Source organism: Vanellus vanellus (genome assembly GCF_965231255.1).
Source record: "Vanellus vanellus genome assembly, chromosome: 3".
NCBI classification, from domain to species: domain Eukaryota; kingdom Metazoa; phylum Chordata; class Aves; order Charadriiformes; family Charadriidae; genus Vanellus; species Vanellus vanellus.
The window spans coordinates 19,845,007-19,866,788 of record NC_138907.1 but is presented as its reverse complement, the minus strand read 5'-3'; the positions used below and the strand labels follow the sequence as shown (position 1 = coordinate 19,866,788).

General features: G+C 45.5%; 1 protein-coding gene across 1 annotated transcript in view; it reads left to right on the top strand.

Annotated features, from left to right (window-relative positions):
* The window catches only part of CAPN13 (calpain 13), a gene marked incomplete at both ends in the record, with an annotated part of 51,572 nt that extends 30,117 nt beyond the window's left edge, over positions 1–21,455 (top strand). The window contains 12 exons of the mRNA XM_082481345.1: positions 746–912; positions 2,071–2,219; positions 5,251–5,411; positions 6,968–7,004; positions 8,841–8,903; positions 9,951–10,008; positions 11,080–11,147; positions 12,833–12,901; positions 14,011–14,089; positions 16,994–17,110; positions 20,026–20,081; positions 21,429–21,455. Coding sequence (XP_082337471.1) covers positions 746–912; positions 2,071–2,219; positions 5,251–5,411; positions 6,968–7,004; positions 8,841–8,903; positions 9,951–10,008; positions 11,080–11,147; positions 12,833–12,901; positions 14,011–14,089; positions 16,994–17,110; positions 20,026–20,081; positions 21,429–21,455 — 1,051 coding nt within the window. The remainder of the gene's footprint in view (positions 1–745; positions 913–2,070; positions 2,220–5,250; positions 5,412–6,967; positions 7,005–8,840; positions 8,904–9,950; positions 10,009–11,079; positions 11,148–12,832; positions 12,902–14,010; positions 14,090–16,993; positions 17,111–20,025; positions 20,082–21,428) is intronic.
* Positions 21,456–21,782: the final 327 nt, after the last annotated feature.

The following is a 21,782-nucleotide window of genomic DNA, read 5'->3' as shown; positions in this document are numbered from 1 at the left end:
AGCTTTTCTGTTCGTGATCATTATGAAAAAAGAGTCATTTAGGCAGTTCTCTGCTCAAGGCACCTGGTGTTGTAAACAGCAAATTGGAGGTTGTCCTGACCCTGTGGTTTCAGAGGAAACAAGACCTGGAGATATGGAGCTGACCAAGATTAAGTAAATAGCTGGTGAAAAATATGAAAAGTGAGAGAAGTAAAAATCCAGTTCCCTGAGACCTAGTCATTTTTTCACACTGCCCTTCCCCACAGAGCACCAAAATCGAACCTTGAACTGTCTGGTGCTCGGTGGGGAGAGGTGGCTGTGCAGGTCATGGAGCTTGTGCACTTGGCTGCTTTGCTGGTGCTTGTGGTTTTTCACTGCCTCTGATTACTCTCAGATCCAGGTTAACCATGTGTGAGCCATCCTTTAGAAAAGCTATTATTATTCAGAAAGTGCACACTTGCCCTGTGAGGCTCAGAGGAAAGCAGGGGAACAGCAGGCTGGTCTGAGAGAGACACTGCAGGCATGCAAAGCATGAGTGCAGGGCAGGACACTGTGGAGGAACAAAGCAAGATGCGGTGTAGATGGGCTGTACATGCACTTAGGGTAGCCCAAATGCATTGAGAGCTGACCTCTTCTGCAAGGTACCAGCCAACTCAGCCACAGCCCGCAGCGCTCTCTGTAAGCCCCTTTTAAAGATACAGGGGGTGAACGTGAGTACCTGACTGGTGTCTCCAACTGAAAGGTGAGATTTTCTCCTTCTCTGCAGGATGTCCTGTGAAAACTTCCAGGAACAGTTTTCCTGGCTGTATATATGTAACCACACCCCAACATTTCTGGACTTTGGAGATCAGCACTGCACAACATGGTCTGTGGACCATCACATCAACCTGTGGAGTCCAGTCCTTGCCACAGGCAGGAACAACTATTCCCCAGGTAATGAATGCTTACTGCAGTCACCCAGGGCTCTCCTCCTCTCCACTCGTGCTTACAGTGAAACATTCACTCTCAGCACCAAATTGCAGAAATATTGATTGCCAGTTGTTAATGCCCGTCCTTTCATGTTACAGCACTTATTAGCTAAAGAGGCAGAAACAAAGCAGCAACACTGGCTGCTGAGTTAAAACGGGGGACTTGTGATTTAGAAACCCTAAACTCTTTAAATCAAAATGTGCTTGTCTATCTTCTTTCAGCCAGTTACAGTAGGTGTTACTGGGGACCTCATCAGAAAATCTGGTCTGGCAAACATGTGGCTGATTTTACAGAGCGAGAAATAATCTGAAATTAAATGGATACGAAATGAAAGATTTCTGCTACAAAGCTCTATTTTCAAAGGTAGAAAGGTCTTTGAGCAGAAAAGACCATTGGTTTTACTGCCTGTGCACAGACTCTTCTGGAATTGCGAGCTCTGGTTATTAGTCTTACTTTTTAAAATTTTTATCTTATCTTACTTTTCTGCAGCTGCATCACTATTTGGGTGTTTTTAATCTGAGATGGTAGCATGTCGTCAATGAAGTTTTTTTTTTCTGCAACGCTGACTTAGCAGCAAACAGGTTTTGGCTTACAGGTTTCAGCCTCCTCCTCTCAACCGTGATCACCATGTCTCAAGGGGTGATAACAAAGCAATGCCTGTGCTGCCACACATTGCGGGCACTGGGAATGAGCGAGGAAGAGCACGGGCTGAACTGAGAGCATGTGGGCAGAACCATTTTCCTTGGAGCTGTGTTTTCCACCAGCCCTCTAGTAAAGTTCCTGTCCAAGTGCAATCTTGGGATAAATTGCAGCTTTCAAGGCCACCCAACAGAACTACATGGGTTAAAGTCTAGATACTTTAAGCAGATGTAGGGAGGCTGAGAAACCAGCATGACTTTTATGACTTTGCCAGAGATTTCTAGAATGATTAATGCACAATCAGTTTAACGCCAGATGCCTCAACTCCTACTGGTAATGTAGAGACTACAGTGCTCTCTTGTATTGAAAGGACCTTGGAGCAGTAACTACCTATTCCTCTGGGTCCATATAAGCAAATCTTCCACAATAGGCTACCTCTGGCGTATCTTTGTGGCTACTGTTAATCCATTACCACTTTCTCAGCAGGTGCAGTTTCAACGAAACCCCAGTATTTCTTCAAAGTGCCAGATAATGACACAAAAACCTATAATGTAGTCATTTCACTCATGCAAAAACATGCTGAGGATATGCAGCGTGCAAAAAAACTGAAGACTGGCTTTTTTATAACCGGGGTAAGCACAATCAGATATCATATAGGCATTGTTGTTTTCTGTTTGGGTTATTATACCCGTACATGGAAAAAAAACGCTGAGTTGCCTTTTGGGCTGTAGAAGAGCAGCCAGTATTTGGAGTAAACCTCTGGATGCCTTCTGTCTTAGAACATCACAGGAAAAGTAGAGTTAGGCGGGCTTAGGTTCCTTTATTCATGTCTTAGGAGAGGAAAGGTTGAACTTTCAGTTCTGTAGCATCCCAGAATAGCCTTGGAAATCTCAGGGAGTCCACAGGTTACAAGAGACGGCAGGGCAATACCCTCTGTGCCCAGCAGTACTGGTGACATGCCTTGCTGGCCCAGCACAAGGCATGACAGCCAGCACTAACCACAACACTTGAGCAGTACTCCATGTCTAGTATGGAAGAAAATGGCTTTTGTTCCCCAAAATGGGCCTGTCTTATTCATCTTCCCTTTTCTATCACAGAAATGCCATGCAAAAGCCTTTTGCAAAACATGTGGAAGGCTTTGCTCAAGACTAATGTGCAGGCAATTCACTCCGGTACCTGGGACCTCCAATATAATTTCCCTGTTTTGTTTTTTGTTTCTTGGTGACTGTCCAGGGAGGTGTTGTTTCAAAGGCAGTTATTGTCAGAGCATTACCAGGCTTACTGAAAGTGCAATTTCTAGTGTGGATGGATGCTAGTCTTTTCTAAAGTGCTTTTGTTGTTGGCTGAGGGGGGTGGAAGGGGGTTGTTCTTAACCTGAAGAACAAAAGGAAGCAGAGGTTGCTATGACCCTAACTTCACATTCTCCTGCTCACTGGAGAGGTTTGCCGTGGTCCCAGACTTCGAATAATTGATGCCATAAGACTAACAGCTCCTCATAAGGAAAGAGCACGGCTTTGTAGCTCATAAAAAACAGTGTCTGAGAAATACAAGATGTAATAAAAAGAGCATTCCTCCAGCAAGTGCAACTCTCTATCCCTACACAAGGAGATCCACTGCCCGGTGCAGATATCAGCCTTGCAGGACCCCATGAGGCCAGCTGTGCCACTCGGAAGGAGGTGCTGCTCCTGGTAAATGAGAAACTTGCTCCCTCCAGCATCCTTATCAGCTGCTCTCCAACAGTCACCAGACATGGAGGTCTCTTCATACACTTGACTAGTTACCCATTTTGACAGAAAAGACCCTCACTGAGAGGTGATGACATAGGTCTTGGGTCCCTTGAAAAGAGGTAGTTTAGTCAGGAAGTAGACTAGTGGACAGATTTGCTCTATTCTTGCTTTATATTTAAAATGTCTTTCCTCACCTCCAGTGGATGCTCATGTGTCTTCATTTAGTTTTTCTTTCTCTTGGTATATTCCCAAGGATGGATGAAATTCAATAAGACACAGCCTCTGTGGGCTGTCAATCCATGGCTCACCTCAGGCTCAGTTTGGGCTTCTGATCCCTGATGATCTCCTATGCAGGAGCTGAAGGGAAAAGCCAGAACAGGCCATTACTTTGGGGCACTGGATTACTGTGGAGCACCTGGCCAATGAGGGAAAAGGGGACTGTCATGCTGTTCTGTCACACCATAGCTTTTAGTAATGTAATGATATTAGTACACAGCAGATAACACAGAAAATATTCCCCCATGGACACAGTAACATGAAAGCTGGGCTACCAGCTGCTCACAGCCAGCCCAGCGTCCTGTCCTGGTAGCAGTAAAAGCCAAGTCCAGGAGCTAAAGCCAGGGTAGGTGTACAGTGCTATTCCCTCAGTTTATTTCACAATGTCTAGCCTCGGTACCTGAGGCCAGTCAGCGGTGGCATCTTAGCGTAAAAGTTTACAAGGGGTTTTCTTTGTGCAAGGAGAGTGCTAAGATTCATGTGGCTTCACTCTTCCTCTCTCAACTGCTTTCACTGCCATTGCTCATTAGCAGCATCGTTCATTGCTCAGTACCTTTTGAGATGCATCAAATTGTTGCTGTGAAGTAAAGAGAGTATTATCCCTTGGTAAGATGAGAGAGGAATGCAGTGCAGATGCAAACCAGAATGGACATATCTGATAGCTCTAGGAAGCCTTTGATTAAATATAGACGTGGAACACTAATACACGGCTCTGAGGGAAGTTTAATGTTGTGTGATAGAGCTGAGCAATGTATAGAGGCTGATTCTTATCTCACACCGGTTTTGACTCCACAGAGATATTAATCTGCTTCTACTTTTTACTAGAAGGAATGTGGAGTGAGACCTGAATGTAAAAAAAAAAAAAAATTGCACCATTTATTTCTTTGCAGCACTGCCCATTTCTATCTGTTCAAGATCCGACCCATAATACTTGGCAGTCTACATACCTCCCAGCCGCCTGTAACAATAGTCATCTTTTCTTTTTTTTCCTCCCAAAAGAGCAGTTTTATGTTATTTTCTCCCAAAGGCATGGCTCATAAATAACTCTGCCACGCTGTATAACCCTTCTAAATGGAATTTATACACGCTGATGTATTTTGGGGAATATGTTTAGTAAGGGATTTTTATTATGCTATCTTTACATGTCATCATAGTAATAGCAGTTGCATTATATTTGTTTCATCTCAGCAAAAATACCGAAATAACAGAAGAAAGATCAGAATATTCTGTTTTCTTATGACACTTGCTGGAAGGTTTGAGTTGTGGTTTTTGAAGCATTGTCATCTGGGTGAGATGCTTAGTGAGCATCTGACCACTCTGAGTCATGCTAGATCTCAGGGAAGTTTTAGTAAGAGTATTCATCCTTGATTTGTTCATGAACTCCAGTCTGCTTAACGTTAACTGAGGTTCTCTTCAAATCCGCTTACATACATTTTGCCTTCTGTTTCTCTCACTTCTTCCACCCTTGTACGTTTTTGATGTGTCCTTGAACAAAGTCTGTCACCTGGATAGGCTTTTTGTGCCACAGGGGAGATTAAGGCATGCTAGATGCAGTGTGTATTTAGAGAGCTGTAGCAACGTAGGGCTGCTGTGAGTGCGCTTTCTGATTTACTTTGGATCCTGACATGAAGGAGAGATAGCAGCTATATTTTTCTTTCAGGAGAACTCCAAAGTTCTGAAACAAATTTTTTCCCTCACTCGAGATGTGACCAACTACTTTAACTTGAGCCCAGGAACCTATGCTGTCATTCCAGCTACCACAGACAACCAAGAATTTGAATTTCTCTTACGAATTTTTGTGAAGAATCAAGACTACAATGAGTAAGATGATAAGTACTCCTTATAGACCCCAGACTTACAGTGTGCCGGGATTTAACAATTTAATGTCAAGATAACTAATGGACCAATTGGATTTTAACGTACTCTAGAAGCGTGTTGGGAAGACACAGCTGAGTGTTAAGCACTGTGTTGAAGGGGATCAGATGTATAGTCAGATGCATAGGGGTGGCCACTGCAGGACAGGGCAACAGCTCATCTGCAGCCACCGAGGGTCTCGGATTTGGTACAAAGAGCCACACCAGAGAGCAATAATTGTGAGATATGCCCCCCCTCAGTTGTGGGGAAATCTCTCTTTAGTAAAAGGAAGACTGAGCGCTTGGTTTTTTTAACAGCCGCTATGTAGTTTCTTATGTTGTGCGGGCTAGACGCTAGATGGATCAGGTCCCATTCTGCTCAGAGTGGGACCTAGAGAAGCAAAGAGCAGTGAAAGGGCCTTGATCCTTTCACCCAGACATCTAATAGACAGACTGGCAGGGCTCCCTGTGGGCATGAGAGGGCCCTTGAAGATAAGTTCAGTGAAAAAATGGTACCTTAGTTCATGCAAAGGTCGCTATTATCACATTTTCACATAAATATCTGGGTGTGCTTTACGTAAAAAGCAAACTCCAGCATTCAGCCTTACCAAATGACCTTCAAGCATCAGATGTGCAGTCTTTCATTCAGCAAACTTTATGGTGGAGGTGATCGCACCTCTTACCTCATCGGCCCATATCTTAATAATGAGATTGCTTTCTAGGCTTTGGCCACTGGCAAAAATAGCTCAGAACTGACTAAGGCACCTCCTTAGTTATGGAAAACAAACATGAGAAGTCTGTGCTCTGGGCTGGACTGCCTTCAGCATGATGAGTCATGCACAAGATGGCTCAGCCTTGGGAGGTAGGTCTTTCCAGGAGAGCCTGTGACCTGAGCTAGGCCGAGCGTGGAGTCCCCTTTCTCTGGGTCTCTGCAGCACTCACCTATATAATAGCGCAGACGCTATAAAAATAGCATCTGACTTGCCTAATTTCCCTACTAAAAGCAAAGCTCAAGTATTGAATTTTGCTACTAAGCAAGTCTCAGAAGGAATAGTGACCCCAGGCAGTCTGCAGACATTTAAAAGATGTTGCCTTTTAATTGCCCAGATGCTGTTTTTATTCCTGACTATTAAACTAGCCAAAGAGAAAGCAGGTGAAAATTTTATGTGGCTCAGGGTGGGGAAGACCTGTCTTCTGTGTGGTGAGTTTAGTCCTGGTGTGCTCACAGTGAGACAAGTTACCCTTTCTCTGCTGCTGGTGCCAGCAGGGCTGACTCAGGGAAGGCAGTGGCCTCAGAGCAGCCAGACACTCAGACCTGCTCATGTCTGATCGCACAGAGACCTGGGACTGGTGCAACAGGCTTGACTGAACTGTAACAGGCTGGGAGATGTGGGCACTGGGCATCTTGTGGTGCCATGGGCTGGGCGAGTGTTCCTGTTGGTGCCTGCTGTCTGCCACATCTGCAAATCAATGCTCTGAAAAGGCCCATTCTCTCCCAGTTTGACTCTTGTAACTCTTTTCTAGGAACTCAAACTCCCTGCCCAGCCCAGTGCTGCCGATGGTAAGAATCTGTGAAAACTGATGTAGGTACTGGTGGTGGTTAATGGTTCTCAGGGAGCTGACCTTTTGGTAGCCACCTCTACTGACTCCTCTTCCTCCTTCTCTACGCACGAAACACCACTCTGCTCTTCCCTCTTTCACCGCCCAGTACTTGTCCCAGAGTTTGACTCTGGCACCCTGCGACCTTGTTGGGAGACCAGGTGACCAGCTGGGGTACCTCTCTGGAGAGATGAGTGACAACAAAGCGCTTCCTCTTCACATGTGCCTCTTTCAGAGCCTGATTTTTGAAGGAAACAAATCTTTTTATAGTCCCTCTGTTGGCCTGTCCATCTGTCCTTTCCACTTCGCCACCTTTAACATTTTGACCAACCAAATGTAGCAGGGAGGAGAGCATTTCAAAGACATTGAATTCCTGCAATGTCTGTAAAATGGGTATGTATCCAAGGAGGAGAGAGGGGGAAACTTTGATGAAAAAGTCACAAATTGTGTCTGACCTCTTTTAAAAACACCTCAGCCATGAGAGTGGGGTCATGCATGCCTTCCCTGTGAGAATGATTTCATTTAAGTACTTGCACCATATAGAGCACTGGAGTCCACGGTGGTGAGCTACCCAGCTACCATCTGTTGCTGGACTTCCTCCCTGTGAACTTTGCAAATTACCAGACCTGATCCAGTCCACGCTGCTGTCTCAACCGGTTGCCTGCAAAATCCTGCAGCTGAGAGGCTGCTATATATAGTGCAAACTCAGTGCAGGTCCTTGAAGCCAAAGGTGTAAAGCTGCTTCAGGAAAAAAGGAAACAGTGTCCTTTCCTTGTGATTCATTTTCCAGCCTGCAATTGAGCCCCATTAGAGGGGTAGTGTAAATGGTGGTGTCTTATCTCTTTCCACTGACAAGCTGTCAGTTTACTCGGCTATTGTCATTAGCCAATGTTTTGACTTTGACGAATTATGGTACCCACATTTTCTGCTCTTGTTCAGGCACTTGGGCTTCAGTGGTGTGAATCAGAATCATAGAATCCTTTAGGTTGGAAAAGACCTTTAAGATCAAGTCCAACCGCTAACCTAGCACTGCCAAGTTCACCACTAAACCATGTCCCTAAGCACCATGTCTACACATCTTTTAAATACCTCCAGGGATGGTTACTCAACCACTTTCCTGGGCAGCCTGTTCCGATGCTTGAAGACCCTTTCAATGAAGACATTTTTCCTCATATCCAATCTAAACCTCACCTGGTGGAGGAGAGGTTTAAATTGGATATCTCAGAGCTGAAGGGACTAGGGCTTAGGCTTAGGTTTTTTGGGGAAATTTTATAACGTTAAGAATAGTTCCCCTTAGTGCCTGGTGGATTTTCTCACTGGAGGGTTGAAAAAAATCACTTAACCATTGAATTGCAATTGCTCGGGTACAGTCAGCCTGCCTTGGGGTTGAGAAGGTGTGAGAGAAAACAAAAGTCAACTCCTGCTTTATTTCCTTGGTTCACATGAATCTTCACATGCCCTAAGCCAGTGGTTTCAACTGAGGGTCTTCAATAACGATCAGGCTTTGTATCTCATCTGTTGACTTGCTGAACTCCACCCTGGATGTGCTCCGTTGTCTTCTTCAGGCCCTGAGCTGCTCCTTCCTGGTTGTACTAAGTGATAACATCCAAACTATGCTTCTTCCTTCATTGCAGTAGCTCTTCCTCACTTCTAGTCTGCTTTACTTTTGGGGTGATAAAACTGCAGCCTGTACCGTACATTCCCTGCCCTCTCTAAAGTGCTGTTTGGATCTGCAGACTTCTACCCCCAGTTGTTTTGTAACTGAATTATTTATGTGCGTACTTTGTCTTTGATCCAGGATGTACCAAGACAGAACCAGGACAGCTCCTATAAGTCTGTCTTCTTAAGATACGCTAAGCAGGTATCCTATCTAAAACATCTTGCTGAAAAATAAATAAAAAAGGCATGTGGACTTGGAAAACAAAAAACTGATCTCCAATGTTGATACAAATACATTTAGAAAAATGGTTTTTGGAAATGTAGCTCCATCCTCGAGCAGATACCCTGGAAACAGTATTGATTCACCTGCCAAAACTGCCAGAAAAATGGGACATTCAGCTGGGATAGATTGGCTAGACCCATATATCAGAGGAGGATTGGAGATTTGTGGTTGTGCTGGTGCTGGGCTTGCATGTGTGCTTTTTTTTTTTTTTTTTGGCTTTGGTTTATTTATTTACTGAAAGCAATTAGAAAGCCTTGGGTATTCCCCCCTCTCATCAGCATCATTTTCTGTTTGCCTTCACAGCATTTGGAAACCAGACATCAGTCAGTGTTTGAGTAATTGATTCCTGCTCTTTCTGAGCCAAACTCTGTGTGTTCACAGGAGATGCTTTTAATGGTTTAATAAACTGTTATAAAGAACTCCTCAACTTAGTCAAGAGGAAAAAAAAATCACTGCCAAAAGTCTTTGCACAAAGGGCCTCTTGCAGTTAATAGTTATATCTATGCGTGAAGGCAAAAACGAACGTGGGCTGCCATGCTGAATGCCTTGGGGGTGTCTCAGGAGGGAGGCAGTCAGGTTCACCAGTGGACTGGGTGGCTCAGAAGGAAGCGCGCAGCAGTGCCTGTGCTCCCAGCCCACGCACCCAGCTGCCTGCTAAGCCTGACCATCAGCAGCTCCCCAGCTAGGGGCTGGTGAAGCCAGCAAGTTTTCCCATCCCTGCTGAAAATACCCCATGGTGATGGGAATGCCTCTAACTCCCCTAGCAGGCTCTTGTAGGGAAAGGACAAAGAGCGGCCCAGCAGCGTGGAGAGGTTTGTTATGCTCCTGAGGGGGTGCTGCTCCTCTGATAAAAGCGGAGGTCCTTCTTGGTTACCACAGTGCATGAGTAAAGAAGTTTCAGGCAAAAGAGACACAGGAGAAAACTTTATGTTCACAGACCTCTCTTTGCATTTTATTCTGCATTAGGGCTCAGCTATTGATGCCTTGCAGCTGCAACAACTCCTTAATGAAGTGATCCTGCAAGGTAAAGCATTTACAACGCAGCTAATGTCTTTGGTGCTTCCCTATCCTTAGTTTAGTGTAAATTAGGTAGAAGATTTAGTGGTGTCCTGATGGTCCTCAAAAAATCCTCAGTGTGGCTTACTGCACTGTTGGATCTGGAAGAATGGGAAGTGCCTTCACCAGGGTTCCTTTACATGCACAACAGATTGGTCTTATTTTTAAAAGAAATGTAATATTCACATGAAGAAGGCGATGCAGCCCAGACCAGCTGCTAACAGACTCTTTAATGCATGGCTGTCAGCAAAGCTCTGCTTTGGCTTGACGGCCAAATTTCACCCTTCCCTCCCCCTCACAGTTCTGCCAAGGGATAGCCTCTGCTTTGCAGACATACCCTACCCCATGCTGCCTTTCTCCTGGATGTCCCTGAAGCCCCCAGGAACACCCCTTCCTGCTCTGTGCCCCAACAATTGCAGCAGGAACTCAGTCCCTGGCTGAGCTGCACCAGTGAGCACCCCAGGGAGCTTTGCCTCCCAGTCTCCTCACTGCCACCCGATTTCTTCCAGTTCAGCCCTGGCCTGCGTCACTCCTCTGCAGAGGTATCAGGCTGGCTTTCAGCGTTTCCCAGCCTTCCTAACCTGCCCACCTTGAAAACAGCATGAGGCAGGGGCACATATGGAGGGCTTGAACAGAGTCATGCACAAGGCTCAGAGTGCTCTTAGGACTCGCTAATTCAGCATAAATGGCCTTTCTTGTCACTGTCATTTCCCTTATCCTTATTTCAGGAGGGAAGACTTTCCATCAGGGCAGGTAGGTGGGCAGAGACTGTGCAGAATAGCTACCTGTGAGTCCAAACAGGGCACCTGTCCTTGGGGAAGGAAGCAGTAGAGATCTCTGAGACATATCAGACTCTCTCACAATGGACCTCAGCCCGGCACATAGCCGTTGCTGCTGTTTGAGAACCTGAGCCAGATCTGAGGGTCTTTAGCTATGTGAGCCTTCAGACTGGTGTCCTCCTTCCCTCCAAATAGTGACCTGATGCCACTGTCATTCCCCTTGCTCTTGCTAATTCCTTCTGTTTTGTCAATCCTTGCAGATGAAATGACCAGCCTGGGAGGAAGATTCAGCTTTGATTCATGCAGAGGCATTTTAGCTCTGATGGATGTATCCTTTCAGCAGAAGCAATAAACTTCCCTGGTGCTGCCCATCCTTGCCTTGAGTTATGGCTGAGCTGAGCATCCCAGTGTGAGAACCTGCAAGTAAATGTTAGCCACAGTCCTCAATAAATAACTGTCCCAGAGTCTATGCAGGACATTGCCGTGCATGCCCTGGCTCTGATGTCTCTGCTGAAAGGTGAGGGTCAACTTTCTGCTACCAGCTAACTCTTTGCTCTCATTTTCCCTTCTGCAGTGCCCAGGGCTTAGCTAAGCTTCACCCGTGGGCACAGGGTCCCAGGCAGAGCCCGAGGCAAGGAGGCAGCACAGAGCTCAGGCATAGCTCGGCTTTCCCATCACGGCTGCAACTATGCTGGCCTGTGACGGCAGCTCGAGCAGCCTGCTAGCACTGCCAGCAAAGCTGATGCAAGGTGGAGAAGCACCGTCACCACCTAATTACAGGCACTTGCCTGGCAGAGCATTCATCCTTTCCAGTGTACCTTCCCTACTTAGATGGATCATGCGGTCTTTTTACCGTTAACAAGGCGGAACTGGAAATACAGCGCTGGCCGTTGTAGAACATGAGGGCTCCTTGATGAAAACATAAATTCTCCCCTGTGCGTTTTCTGCCCCTTGCTTGCTCGTTGTCTCTTTTCTTCCATGCCTTTACGTAACTTTGAGACATCTTCAGACCTTTATAAACTGCCAGAGAATGAATTAAAATGACCAGAAGTCTCTCTCTTTCCTGCTTTCTGCACCTAGCCAAAGAAAGAGACTTTCCCCTTTCCAAAGCTCCTCCTAGGCTAAGTGGGTGCTGTGACTGCGGGGCACATGCAAAGAACTGACAAAGCCACTGCTGTGCCTTAATTCATGATGGATTTTTCATTCTCTGGGCTGCATACAGTCCACGTACAGTGTGACCTATCCTGGCCTGCAAAGACAGGATCTGCTTTTTTCACTCGGGTTTCATGGCAGTGGCACTTGTCTGCTCATATTTCACCGGTGATGAGTTTTGCTTTCAGGGAGTTTTCACCATCTCGGCTGCATTAGGTGAGGTGCTGCGTGTCTGCCCAGGACTCCTAGATGGTGTACGGAAGGGAGCAAGTCCACTGACACAGTCCTTTGAGCATCCCTGGGGGATGTCTGTTGACACTCCTGGGCTCCTGTGGTTCATGGGAAAGTGTTTTCTTGCCTACAGCATATGTATGACTCAAAGGCTGCTGCTGCCTTCTGATGGCAAGCATCAGGATCAGCTCCTCGTGCTCTTGACTGCTTCAGTGCCCGTTCCTCCGGGAGGATCCAGCCGGAGCTAATACTGTGCTGCCTCATGTACAGATGCAAAGCAATGTGTACACGTGGCCTGGAGCACATGGGGTCATGTTCATCCACAGGGGCCTCTCCGCTCGGTGGCTAAATGTCAGCAGAAGCAATCACTGCAGGTTCCCTTGTAGTTAAAGGCACCATATAAATAGAAACCTTTTGTTGTTTGTGAGCACAGGTATGAGCAGCTGTACAATGTGCCAAAGAAGGTGAATTTAACTCTGAGCATAATAGAGAGCAGAAAAGCTTTTTCAACACAAAGTAACAGACAGAAGAGACTGTATCTTATGTCTGCATGTGAAGGCAGCATCCTCGGGAATGAAGACAGCCAGGCTTAGCTCTCATTGACTGTTCAATTCTTAACTGAATGCACAGCTCAACTCGAATGGACAACTCACACTGCAGGAGTTCGGGAGCCTCTGGCGAAGTCTCACTAAGTACATGGTACATGGGGGCTGCTCTTTCTTCTCTGCCGACACTGTACTCTTGGGCTTTTCATCAGCAGGGGACAGATGCTCTGTGATATCAAAACACTGGGGGGGGATACGTTGCAAAGGTTGCTTACTTAGTGGGTCAGATATCCATCGTCTCATGCGAAGGTTGAGGGCTCAGGAAGCAGTGGTGTCTGTAAAGTGCTCCAAATGAGCAGCCGAGGCGTTTCTGGTGCAGGGAATATTGAGGTAAAAGGGGGAAAAGGTAGGAAGGCCAATTAGGCCCAGAATTTGATGGAAATCTCTGTCTGTGTGTCACCACTGGCAATTTTTTAAAAAGCTTTGTAAGCTGAAATGAGTTCTTGAAGAGTCATCTGAAAAATGTCACTTCCTCATTGCTGCAGTTTGTAGTGGAAACATATAGGATCTAATAAAATTTTATCTGGGATAAATGTCTCTGCTCCAGGATAAACATTAGGTCTGGAAGCAACGAGGACAGTAGCTAGGTATTTACGATCCCACCTAAATTCAGGCAGCTTCTCTGTGTCAGGTCCTTCTCCCTTCAGTCTTGATGCAGGATGGGAAGATTTCCTGAAGCCTCAGAGTTGGGTGAGCTCTAATTTGTTTCATCCCTCTTGAGATGGTCTGAGGCCACATAGGGCATGGGGTGCCAGTTCCCCATCTAGCAACGGTGCTCTTCCCACCCACTGACAGCACCTCAGGTGTGGCTTGTGGGGTTTCAACAGTGTGTTGGGAAAGATGACCCCACAGCATTCTGGGACTCAGGGTCTGCTAGCTTATTTCACGTGTCAATGTCTTTTTGTCAGTGCAGGTGTAAGTATTCCCGTTGCTGCCTGCACACATAAACCAGGGAGAGGGACCGGGACCAAAAAGGCTTCCACCCACCCAAAACTGTGGGATTTCTTATGCCGTAACACATTGACCTAGCCTTCTGGAAATGGGTCTCCCTTGTCATGGTCATCTCATCTGTTGAACTTCCTTGCAGCCTGTTTATTTCTAAATAAAAAGGAAATAGGGAAAGCATCCTACATAATTGGATGTAACAGTAAATTTGGGGAATATTGCTATGAGCTCGAAATCTGCCTTCGTGCTGTTTTTCAGGATATCTTCAGCAAGGCGGACAGAAATCATTCTGGATTTCTTGATGTGTCTGAACTGAAGAATGCGATACAGACAGCAGGTATGTCCATAGGTGCGAGCAGCTCCCTTTCTTGTCCCTGTGGCGGTGAAGGAAAGAATGAAAGAGAGAGAGGAAAGAAAAAAGAGCTTCAGGGAGAAGGCAGATTGGATTTCCCAGAGGCGCCAGTTGGATCACAGCTCTGCTCAGAAGTCTGCGTTGTTTTAGAAAGCTCATTTCCAGGAGAAACCCTTTGCGCTGCAGGAGGGGAGCCAGCAGCAAGATGCAGAGAAACACGGCGCTGGCCAGAGCCTACAGACTGATCTATCCGTAGTCTCTCTAGGTCACGGGCAAAACAGAGAAAAGGAGCAGTCGGTGCTTGTACTTACCCCAGTTCCTGCAGTTTCTCTGCAGGGCAGTGACTAGTCTGTAAGGAAAAGCCACAGTCACAGACATTTATTTAGTTTGCACTGACCTCTGTTGGCTACACGAATGCTGAAACTTGCAGCGAGTGCATGGGACCCCTTCGCGTGAGTGAAGCATTTTAGCTGGGTCATCATCAGAGACTTTGTGCATGAAATACAGTTCTAAGACAGCAATCCCCTTATAATTGTACAGTAGGGAAGCTCCCATTTGGCTTCCTGGAGCTTGGAGTGGTGGTGTCCCCAGGAGAAACCTGGTGCAGAAGCACTATCTGTGGAAGCCGTCAGCTCAGGGGATGTCTGTGTAATTTTTTCATTGCTGAGAGGTGGGCAGAGCGTTAGCAACTGCCTGAGGAGCGCAGCACTAACGTGCCAAATGCCAGAGCAGAAGCTGCCAGGTCCATTCTGTAAGAAAGGCACTAAAGTGTAAAACTGGGAGGAAAACTGTATATTGAGAAGTCCTGGCAGCCAAAACATTGCACCTATTTGAAGGGATAAAAAGGCACTATTAAATGGCAAATTCAATATATGTTAGGCTATAAGCATCTCGAAGCGAGGGGAAAAAAAGAAAATTATAAACTCATTCTTGCCTTCTTCTGAGCCAGACAGTTGCATTTGAATTTGGCTTTGCATTAGGATGTTTCCCATCCTGCTTTTTAAGCAGGAAGGAGTGGACAGCCCCAGAAAGAGTTTGACAGGTTGGTTCTACCTCTGGGAAGGGCACTAATATACCTAAATACAGTTCCTAGCCAGCTGTTCCCTGAAGCGTTCAGTCCAAAACACTCACGTGTGTGCGCTTAATTTGCACTGTTGTCCTATATGCTTCACAGTGTAATGATGATGGGCCAAATTTTCTGCCAGAGTAAAGCGGGCTAGCTGCACTAGAGGCAGTGCTGCCCTGAAAAGTGGGAGCATTGGCCCAGGGCGTTTACAAACACCTCACTGGCAATATTAAATGCATCAAAATAATTTAAAAAAAAAAAACCAAAACAAAAAACGGGGAAACATAAAGTCTGTATTTTAAAGTCTAACTAAAACCAGAGTGAAGAAGGTGTGGGGAGTAACCTTACAGGTAAGTAACAACAGGTAATTGAAACATCTCGGGAACAGAGAGGACTGACACTTCAGTCTTGTTGATGAGATTGAGAGATTAATCTCAGGTGAGCAGATTTCAGAACAGGTATATCCCAGACTGACCATGCGAAATTGTTGGTGTTTCACTAGCTTAAGACACAATTACAGCATCTTGTAAGCAGCACTGCAGTGCTTGCTGGAATCTGCTCTCTGTAGAAAGCCTGATTGAGTTCCCACTGCCTTCAAAAGGTTAAAAATTAGGTAGGATTTATTGCTCACTACTATAGTGGTTCTCAGCTGTGGTTTAAAACCAGAATCAAAGGCAAAATTCCATTAATTAGATTTTTTAAATTGCTAACTTCTCATAGAAAAAAGACTATCTAAAATCAGGTTTAACTTAATTTGAAATGTATCTTAAGCCCAAATGTATTTCCATTATTTAAATGTTCAGCATTATCTGTCTGCTTCCTGCTGGAGACCTTCTCCAACTAGGCTCACGCAACCAGAGTTTGTCGACATACTGACCCACCTCCATCAGCTGCATCTCCCCCTACACAAGTGTAGAAAAAACATTTCCTTCTTTTATGCTTATTCAACTAATTTAGCTCCATGATGAGTTCATTTAAAACTGAAAAGTTTAGAGCTGGTTGAAAAAGCAGGAGAGCTGTTTCTCTTCCAGCTGAGCCACTAAAATCTAGGAGTGAGGAAATTAGACTTTTCTGAAGTCTCAGAGAATGCATTAAACTAAAGATATCAGTCCAGCTCTCTGCAGAAAATTTCTCTTTTGTTTAGCAAATCCGCTTTTAGTGCAAAATATATTTAAATCATTTCTCTTATGTAGCCAGCACGCTTAGGGTAGTTTTATTTAAGTAATAAAAGAATCATTCTAAAAGGCAATTTTTGTTCATTCAATTGAATACCAATTTCCATCCAAACAGACTGTGACACAAATACTGAATAATCAGCTAATAAAAAAGAAATGCACCCTTCACCATTTTCTAATAGAAGAGAAAATGTAAAAATTAAGAATCTCAGGCATGCTATAGTGCATAATAGCACGAGCGTGCGGTATCTCCCTGTTTAACAGAAAGTGACAGTGGTATTGTAAATGCTATGCTCAGACTTTAACAGTTATGAGCCAAAAAAAATCCCTCTTTCTTATCGAAAATAAAAGCTAAAAAGGCAAAGCAAGATAACACTTGATTATTTAGCTCAATGTTTCCTGCTTGCTGACCTAAGCTGCAATTCCAGTGACTAGAAGGACTTTGATTTTCCGTCACCCTACCCAACTCTGATGCACAAACCTGGGGAAAGGAAAAACTGCTGTCCAGGGATGCAGAGACCTGGCATGTGTCATGGGTGGGGGGCTGAGGGGGAGCCCCAGCTTCTTCGCAGGGTGCACAAGGCCGCCAGAGCCGGTCCATCATCCCACAGCGTGTCCCCAGTGCTGTCATTCCTCTTCCCTCCACAGGTCTGACCGCCAATGAGCAGCTCCTGCGCCTGATGGCCCTGCGGTACGGGGATGCTGCCAGAAGAATCGGTTTCTCTGACTTCGTGTGCTGCATGCTGCGTCTTGAAACCATGACCCGTGAGTCTCAGCACTGGGGCTTGGGGTCGGGCCGGGGACGTGGCAGCAGGGGAGCTTGCAGCAAAGCCGGACTGAGGGCAGTGGCGGAAAGCAAGGGACGTGCTGCTAGAGATGCTACTTGTCTAACAGCATAGCTTGGAAATAACAAAACTGTCCAAAGTCCAGGCACGGTGCAAGCATCCCTGTGGGCAGCCTGTTCGCCAGAAGCCAGATTTGCCTCCTGCACACAGGAGCAACTGGCCGGTAGAGAGCGGTTTAGTGCTGGGAGAAAGCAGCAGCTGGGAATACAGGGATGTCCTCGCTGAAAGGGGCCAAAAGGAAGGTCAGCCCCCTGTTGTTCTGTCAGAGCACCTTTGGCTGCAGCGGCCCTGTCTTTTTCCCTGCTGAGGAGCGACGGTAATGTATATCCAGAGCTTCTTCAGCTGCCGATCCTTTTTCACTGCATGAATTTATCCTGGCCTCTGCAGGCTTTTCCTTAGAGCCCCTATGCACTAAGACTCATTTTCTAAACACAAGATGTGTCCTTGTGCTGGTGCCCTTCCACACAAGCTTGAGCATCCTGGTCCACAGCAGAGCTTCCTCCAGGGTGGTGTGGAGCATTGCCGGTACCACCGAGGGGAGACTGCATGCATTGACGGCCAGTGAGGAGGAAAGAGGCAACTCATCTCAAGTGGAATCTGTTCTATTTTGGTTATAATTTGGAGAAGTCTGAACCACAACAAGACAGGTGCTTTTTTTTTTTTTTTTTTTTGTTTTACTGGAGAGATGTTCCCAGCAACTTCAGTGAAGTTCTCTCGGTTTTTTGGTAAGGAGAAGGTCTGAGATCGTCCTCAGTGGATAAACAAACCTATGCCCTGTGTTGTGTCCAGTTATTGTCTGGCAGTTGCGAGGAGGCAGTGCCTGTAAATAAGCCTTTGCCTGAAAGTAAATGGAATTTTGTTTTACAAAAGCATAATTTTTACTATTATAAGTATTTTGACTGGAAATAACTGGTAGTTAAACAAACCCAGCAACTGTGACCCATGTGCAAGAACATTACTACAGCAATTTAGTTCATCGGAATGAGCTGGGTTTCAACAGTACATGGAAATGAGTGTTAATTTTTTTGCCCGTGTGTTTTTACCACTGATGTTTTATGGGCCAATAGTGGTCAGTGGATCCGCCCAGGTGACACTGCCTAAAATCGCATTTCAAGGGAGTGCAGCAGAAGCAGCTCAGAAAGTCAGTGTGTCGTGATTGTAATGCTTTCCTTAAAAAATAGACAACACGTAAACACCCATTTTTTGTGATTATACAAGTCACTTGCTGTAGATGAAAATCCTTATGCCTAAATTAGTACCATGGCTTTTTTTTTCATCTTAAAAAAGATCCTCTTACATTTTAAGTGCCAGTGTAAAGACAGCTCTTTTACATCCACGTGGAAAGGAATCTCTAAAAGTTTCATTGCTATCTCTAATGAGCATTTTAAAATGCTCTCAAGTCTTTCAGTTATCACTTTACAGCGGGTTTAATGTGGAATACGTTTCTCAAACTTTTCAAATAATTGTGAATAAGATTTTTACAGGAGAAGATAAGGGTGCCAAGCGGGAATGAAAGGCAGTCCACCTTTATGATGATGTGAATGCAGCAGGGAAGATAAAATCTGTCCCATTAAATCATTACTCAACCTTTCAAGATAGCCAGAGATGAGACCTAAACCAAAAGCAGCAGCTTCTTTGCAAACTCTATTTAACTGGAGTTAATGAAGCAGTAAAAGGGCACTTACCTCTGCCCAGAGGAGGTAACTTCAGCGCTGCCATTTGTTCCTAGAAAGATTGCTGGGCGCGAGCCCAGCCCTGCAAATCCAATCTTGTCAAGGGGGTGCAACATGGGGATTTTCTTGATCTATGCCTTGCTTAGGAGCACTATAGGCTGGATGTGCTTCATCGTGTTAGTTTTCCTCCCTGCTTCTTCTCTGCTCTGGATCATATAAGTAGCTCTGATTGTCTCCTAAGGGGCAGATGAGCAATGGGTCCTTGTGCTCTCCCGGCAGCCTTGCACCTTTGTATAAAGCTGGGCAGATTTCAAAACATTTGTGATCTTACAATGCCTTTTCCATTCAGGGTGGGAAGCAGACTCCTGGAGAGACGTGTCATTCAAGGACAGACAGACTTAAATTTGTTTCTACTTTTTCATTACTGTTTATAACAGTACATTTCTAGGAGAAAAGTAATTTCAAAATAAATAAAAAGAACTCAAAATACCGCATTTTGGCTTTATCCAAACACTCGGGTTTGAACATTTGTCCTAGACAAACTGCAATATAAATGTGCACATAGAATATCAATATTTAAATGGATTGAAATTTTCTGATGGCAAAGTGTTCTGTCAGAAAACTTTCAGCAATGCTAATTTCAAACTCTAGCTGAATAACAGCAGCATCTGCATTTATATTCCCTGGAAAAATCTTGCAAGGCATACTAATGACTTCAAGAGAATCACTTTCTTTAGGGCATACTGTGATTGCTCACTGCCAGGGAGGATGGAAAAGGACCAACAGAAAGTTTCCCTGTAGGAAGATGTGTTTCATTAGTTCACTGTTCTGTCATTCTTCAGGTGGGAGCTACTACTGCAACAAATTAGGAGAGTAGATGAAGGCGGTCATATTGAGCTCTCCCTGTTCCTACACTTCTGCCAAATTCTGGCCCTGCAATTGGGGTGCTTTCTCAGGCTGTGATCCAAGGGACGAGGCTGAAGGGGTACTCAGCACAGAAATGAGATGTGGCTAGACGGGACAGTGTGTGTGGACATCTGAGCCAGGCAGAGCATCCCTGCACAGGGATCGCAGCTCTGCTCCTCAGCTGCCGCAGCCTTATGTCTGCATTGCATTCTTGCTTCCTCCTCATGAAATACAATTTTCTTTGTTCTACCCCTAGATGCATTTCAAAACTTAGCAGAAGGTGGATCGCAAATTTTGATGACAGCAATGGAGGTGAGGATGCTCTCTTCTCTTCTCTTCTCTTCTCTTCTCTTCTCTTCTCTTCTCTTCTCTTCTCTTCTCTTCTCTTCTCTTCTCTTCTCTTCTCTTCTCTTCTCTTCTCTTCTCTTCTCTTCTCTTCTCTTCTCTTCTCTTCTCTCCTCTCCTCTCCTCTCCTCTCCTCTCCTCTCCTCTCCTCTCCTCTCCTCTCCTCTCCTCTCCTCTCCTCCCCTCCCCTCCCCTCCCCTCTCCTCTCCTCTCCTCCCCTCTCCTCCCCTCTCCTCCCCTCTCCTCCCCTCTCCTCCCCTCTCCTTTCCTCCCCTCTTCTCTCCTCCCCTGCCCTCTCCTAAGTCCAAAGTGGGACCAATGAGTATGTTAGAAGGAGGGTGAAGTTAAAGATGATGTGTGATGTATGTTGCTAGGGGTTTTGCTTCTGACTCCAACGCAGGTGAGGGTTTCACCTGGCTGGATGTGTGTAATGGGAGGGAAATATTTCCCTGGGGTTCCCTGGCCCCAGTTGTGCAGCCTCGCTTGGGTGAGCACAGGTCTGGGGTGGCCATCCACATCCAAAATACAGAGTCTTCCCTCACTGATGCCAGCCTATCATCGCTCAAAGTGACTTTGAGGAAGTGACCAAAAAAAAAAAAAAAAAAAAATCCTTATTGCCCCATCTGTTAATTCTGAATTGTGAAACATCTTGGTTTTAAGAAAGAAATAGCAGACAAATGCTTGCTGCTGCTGTTTGTCTTAAAAGCACAGCCTGAAGGATAGCTAGCTGAATGGGGATACATCAAGCTTTTTATCAGCTAATCTGAAGCGAAAATCCTGCTGTGCTCCACAGTGATATGCCCAAGTGCTGCATTTTATCAGTCTGGGGACTGTTCTTTGACAACACAGTGTTTAAAAATGTTTTTTTAAAAAACCTTTTACAATCTTGCCGGCTCCTGTTTACACTCTGTGATTAGTTCAGTGGCTCATAGTTCATTAAATCTTTGTTGCACCAAGAGCTGAGCAGAGTTTCCAAGCAGAGGCCCTGAACCTGTTTTATGGGGTAATCTGCAGGATAACCCCATTCCCAGAACCTGCCGTCCCTTCCATTCCCAATCAGGCAGGTGCCATCCTTTCCCAGCAATTGCTCCTGCTACAGCTGCTGCAATAATTTATCATGGAAAGCAACATATGGGAAATGTTTGTAGGTCTGAATTGTAATAACGGAAAATGGTCGTTCCAAAACCCCTAAACTGTCCTGTGCAGGATGAAAGAACCATAGTCACTGGGTGACAGCCTGGAGGTACTGAGACATGTCTGAAGACTTAGTGTAACATCACTATCTAAATGCACTTTTTCTTCTCCTTTTTCCAGTGGCTGACTCTTGTCATGTACACCTAAAGAGATGTCAGAGCTCAATGTAGCTGGTAAGAAATCTCCTTAGTGCTACACATACTGAGAAGAAAGGGCTGGGTGTCCTCACAGTGGCCACAGTGAATATGGGCGAGAGCCTTACAGAAGCCTTACCCTGGGGTTACAGTGGGTTTTGAGAGAAAGAGAAAGGTGAGAGCTGCAGCATGAGCGGGTCTGGCAAGGGGCTGCAAAGGGAATTAAACTTTGGGTAATTTTTTCTGGGGAATTGCTGATGGCCTTATCAGTTGCTCAGACCACCAATGGCTTAGTTAGCCACTTGCCCCCTGTTCCCACCTGAGGTAATATATTTTCAAT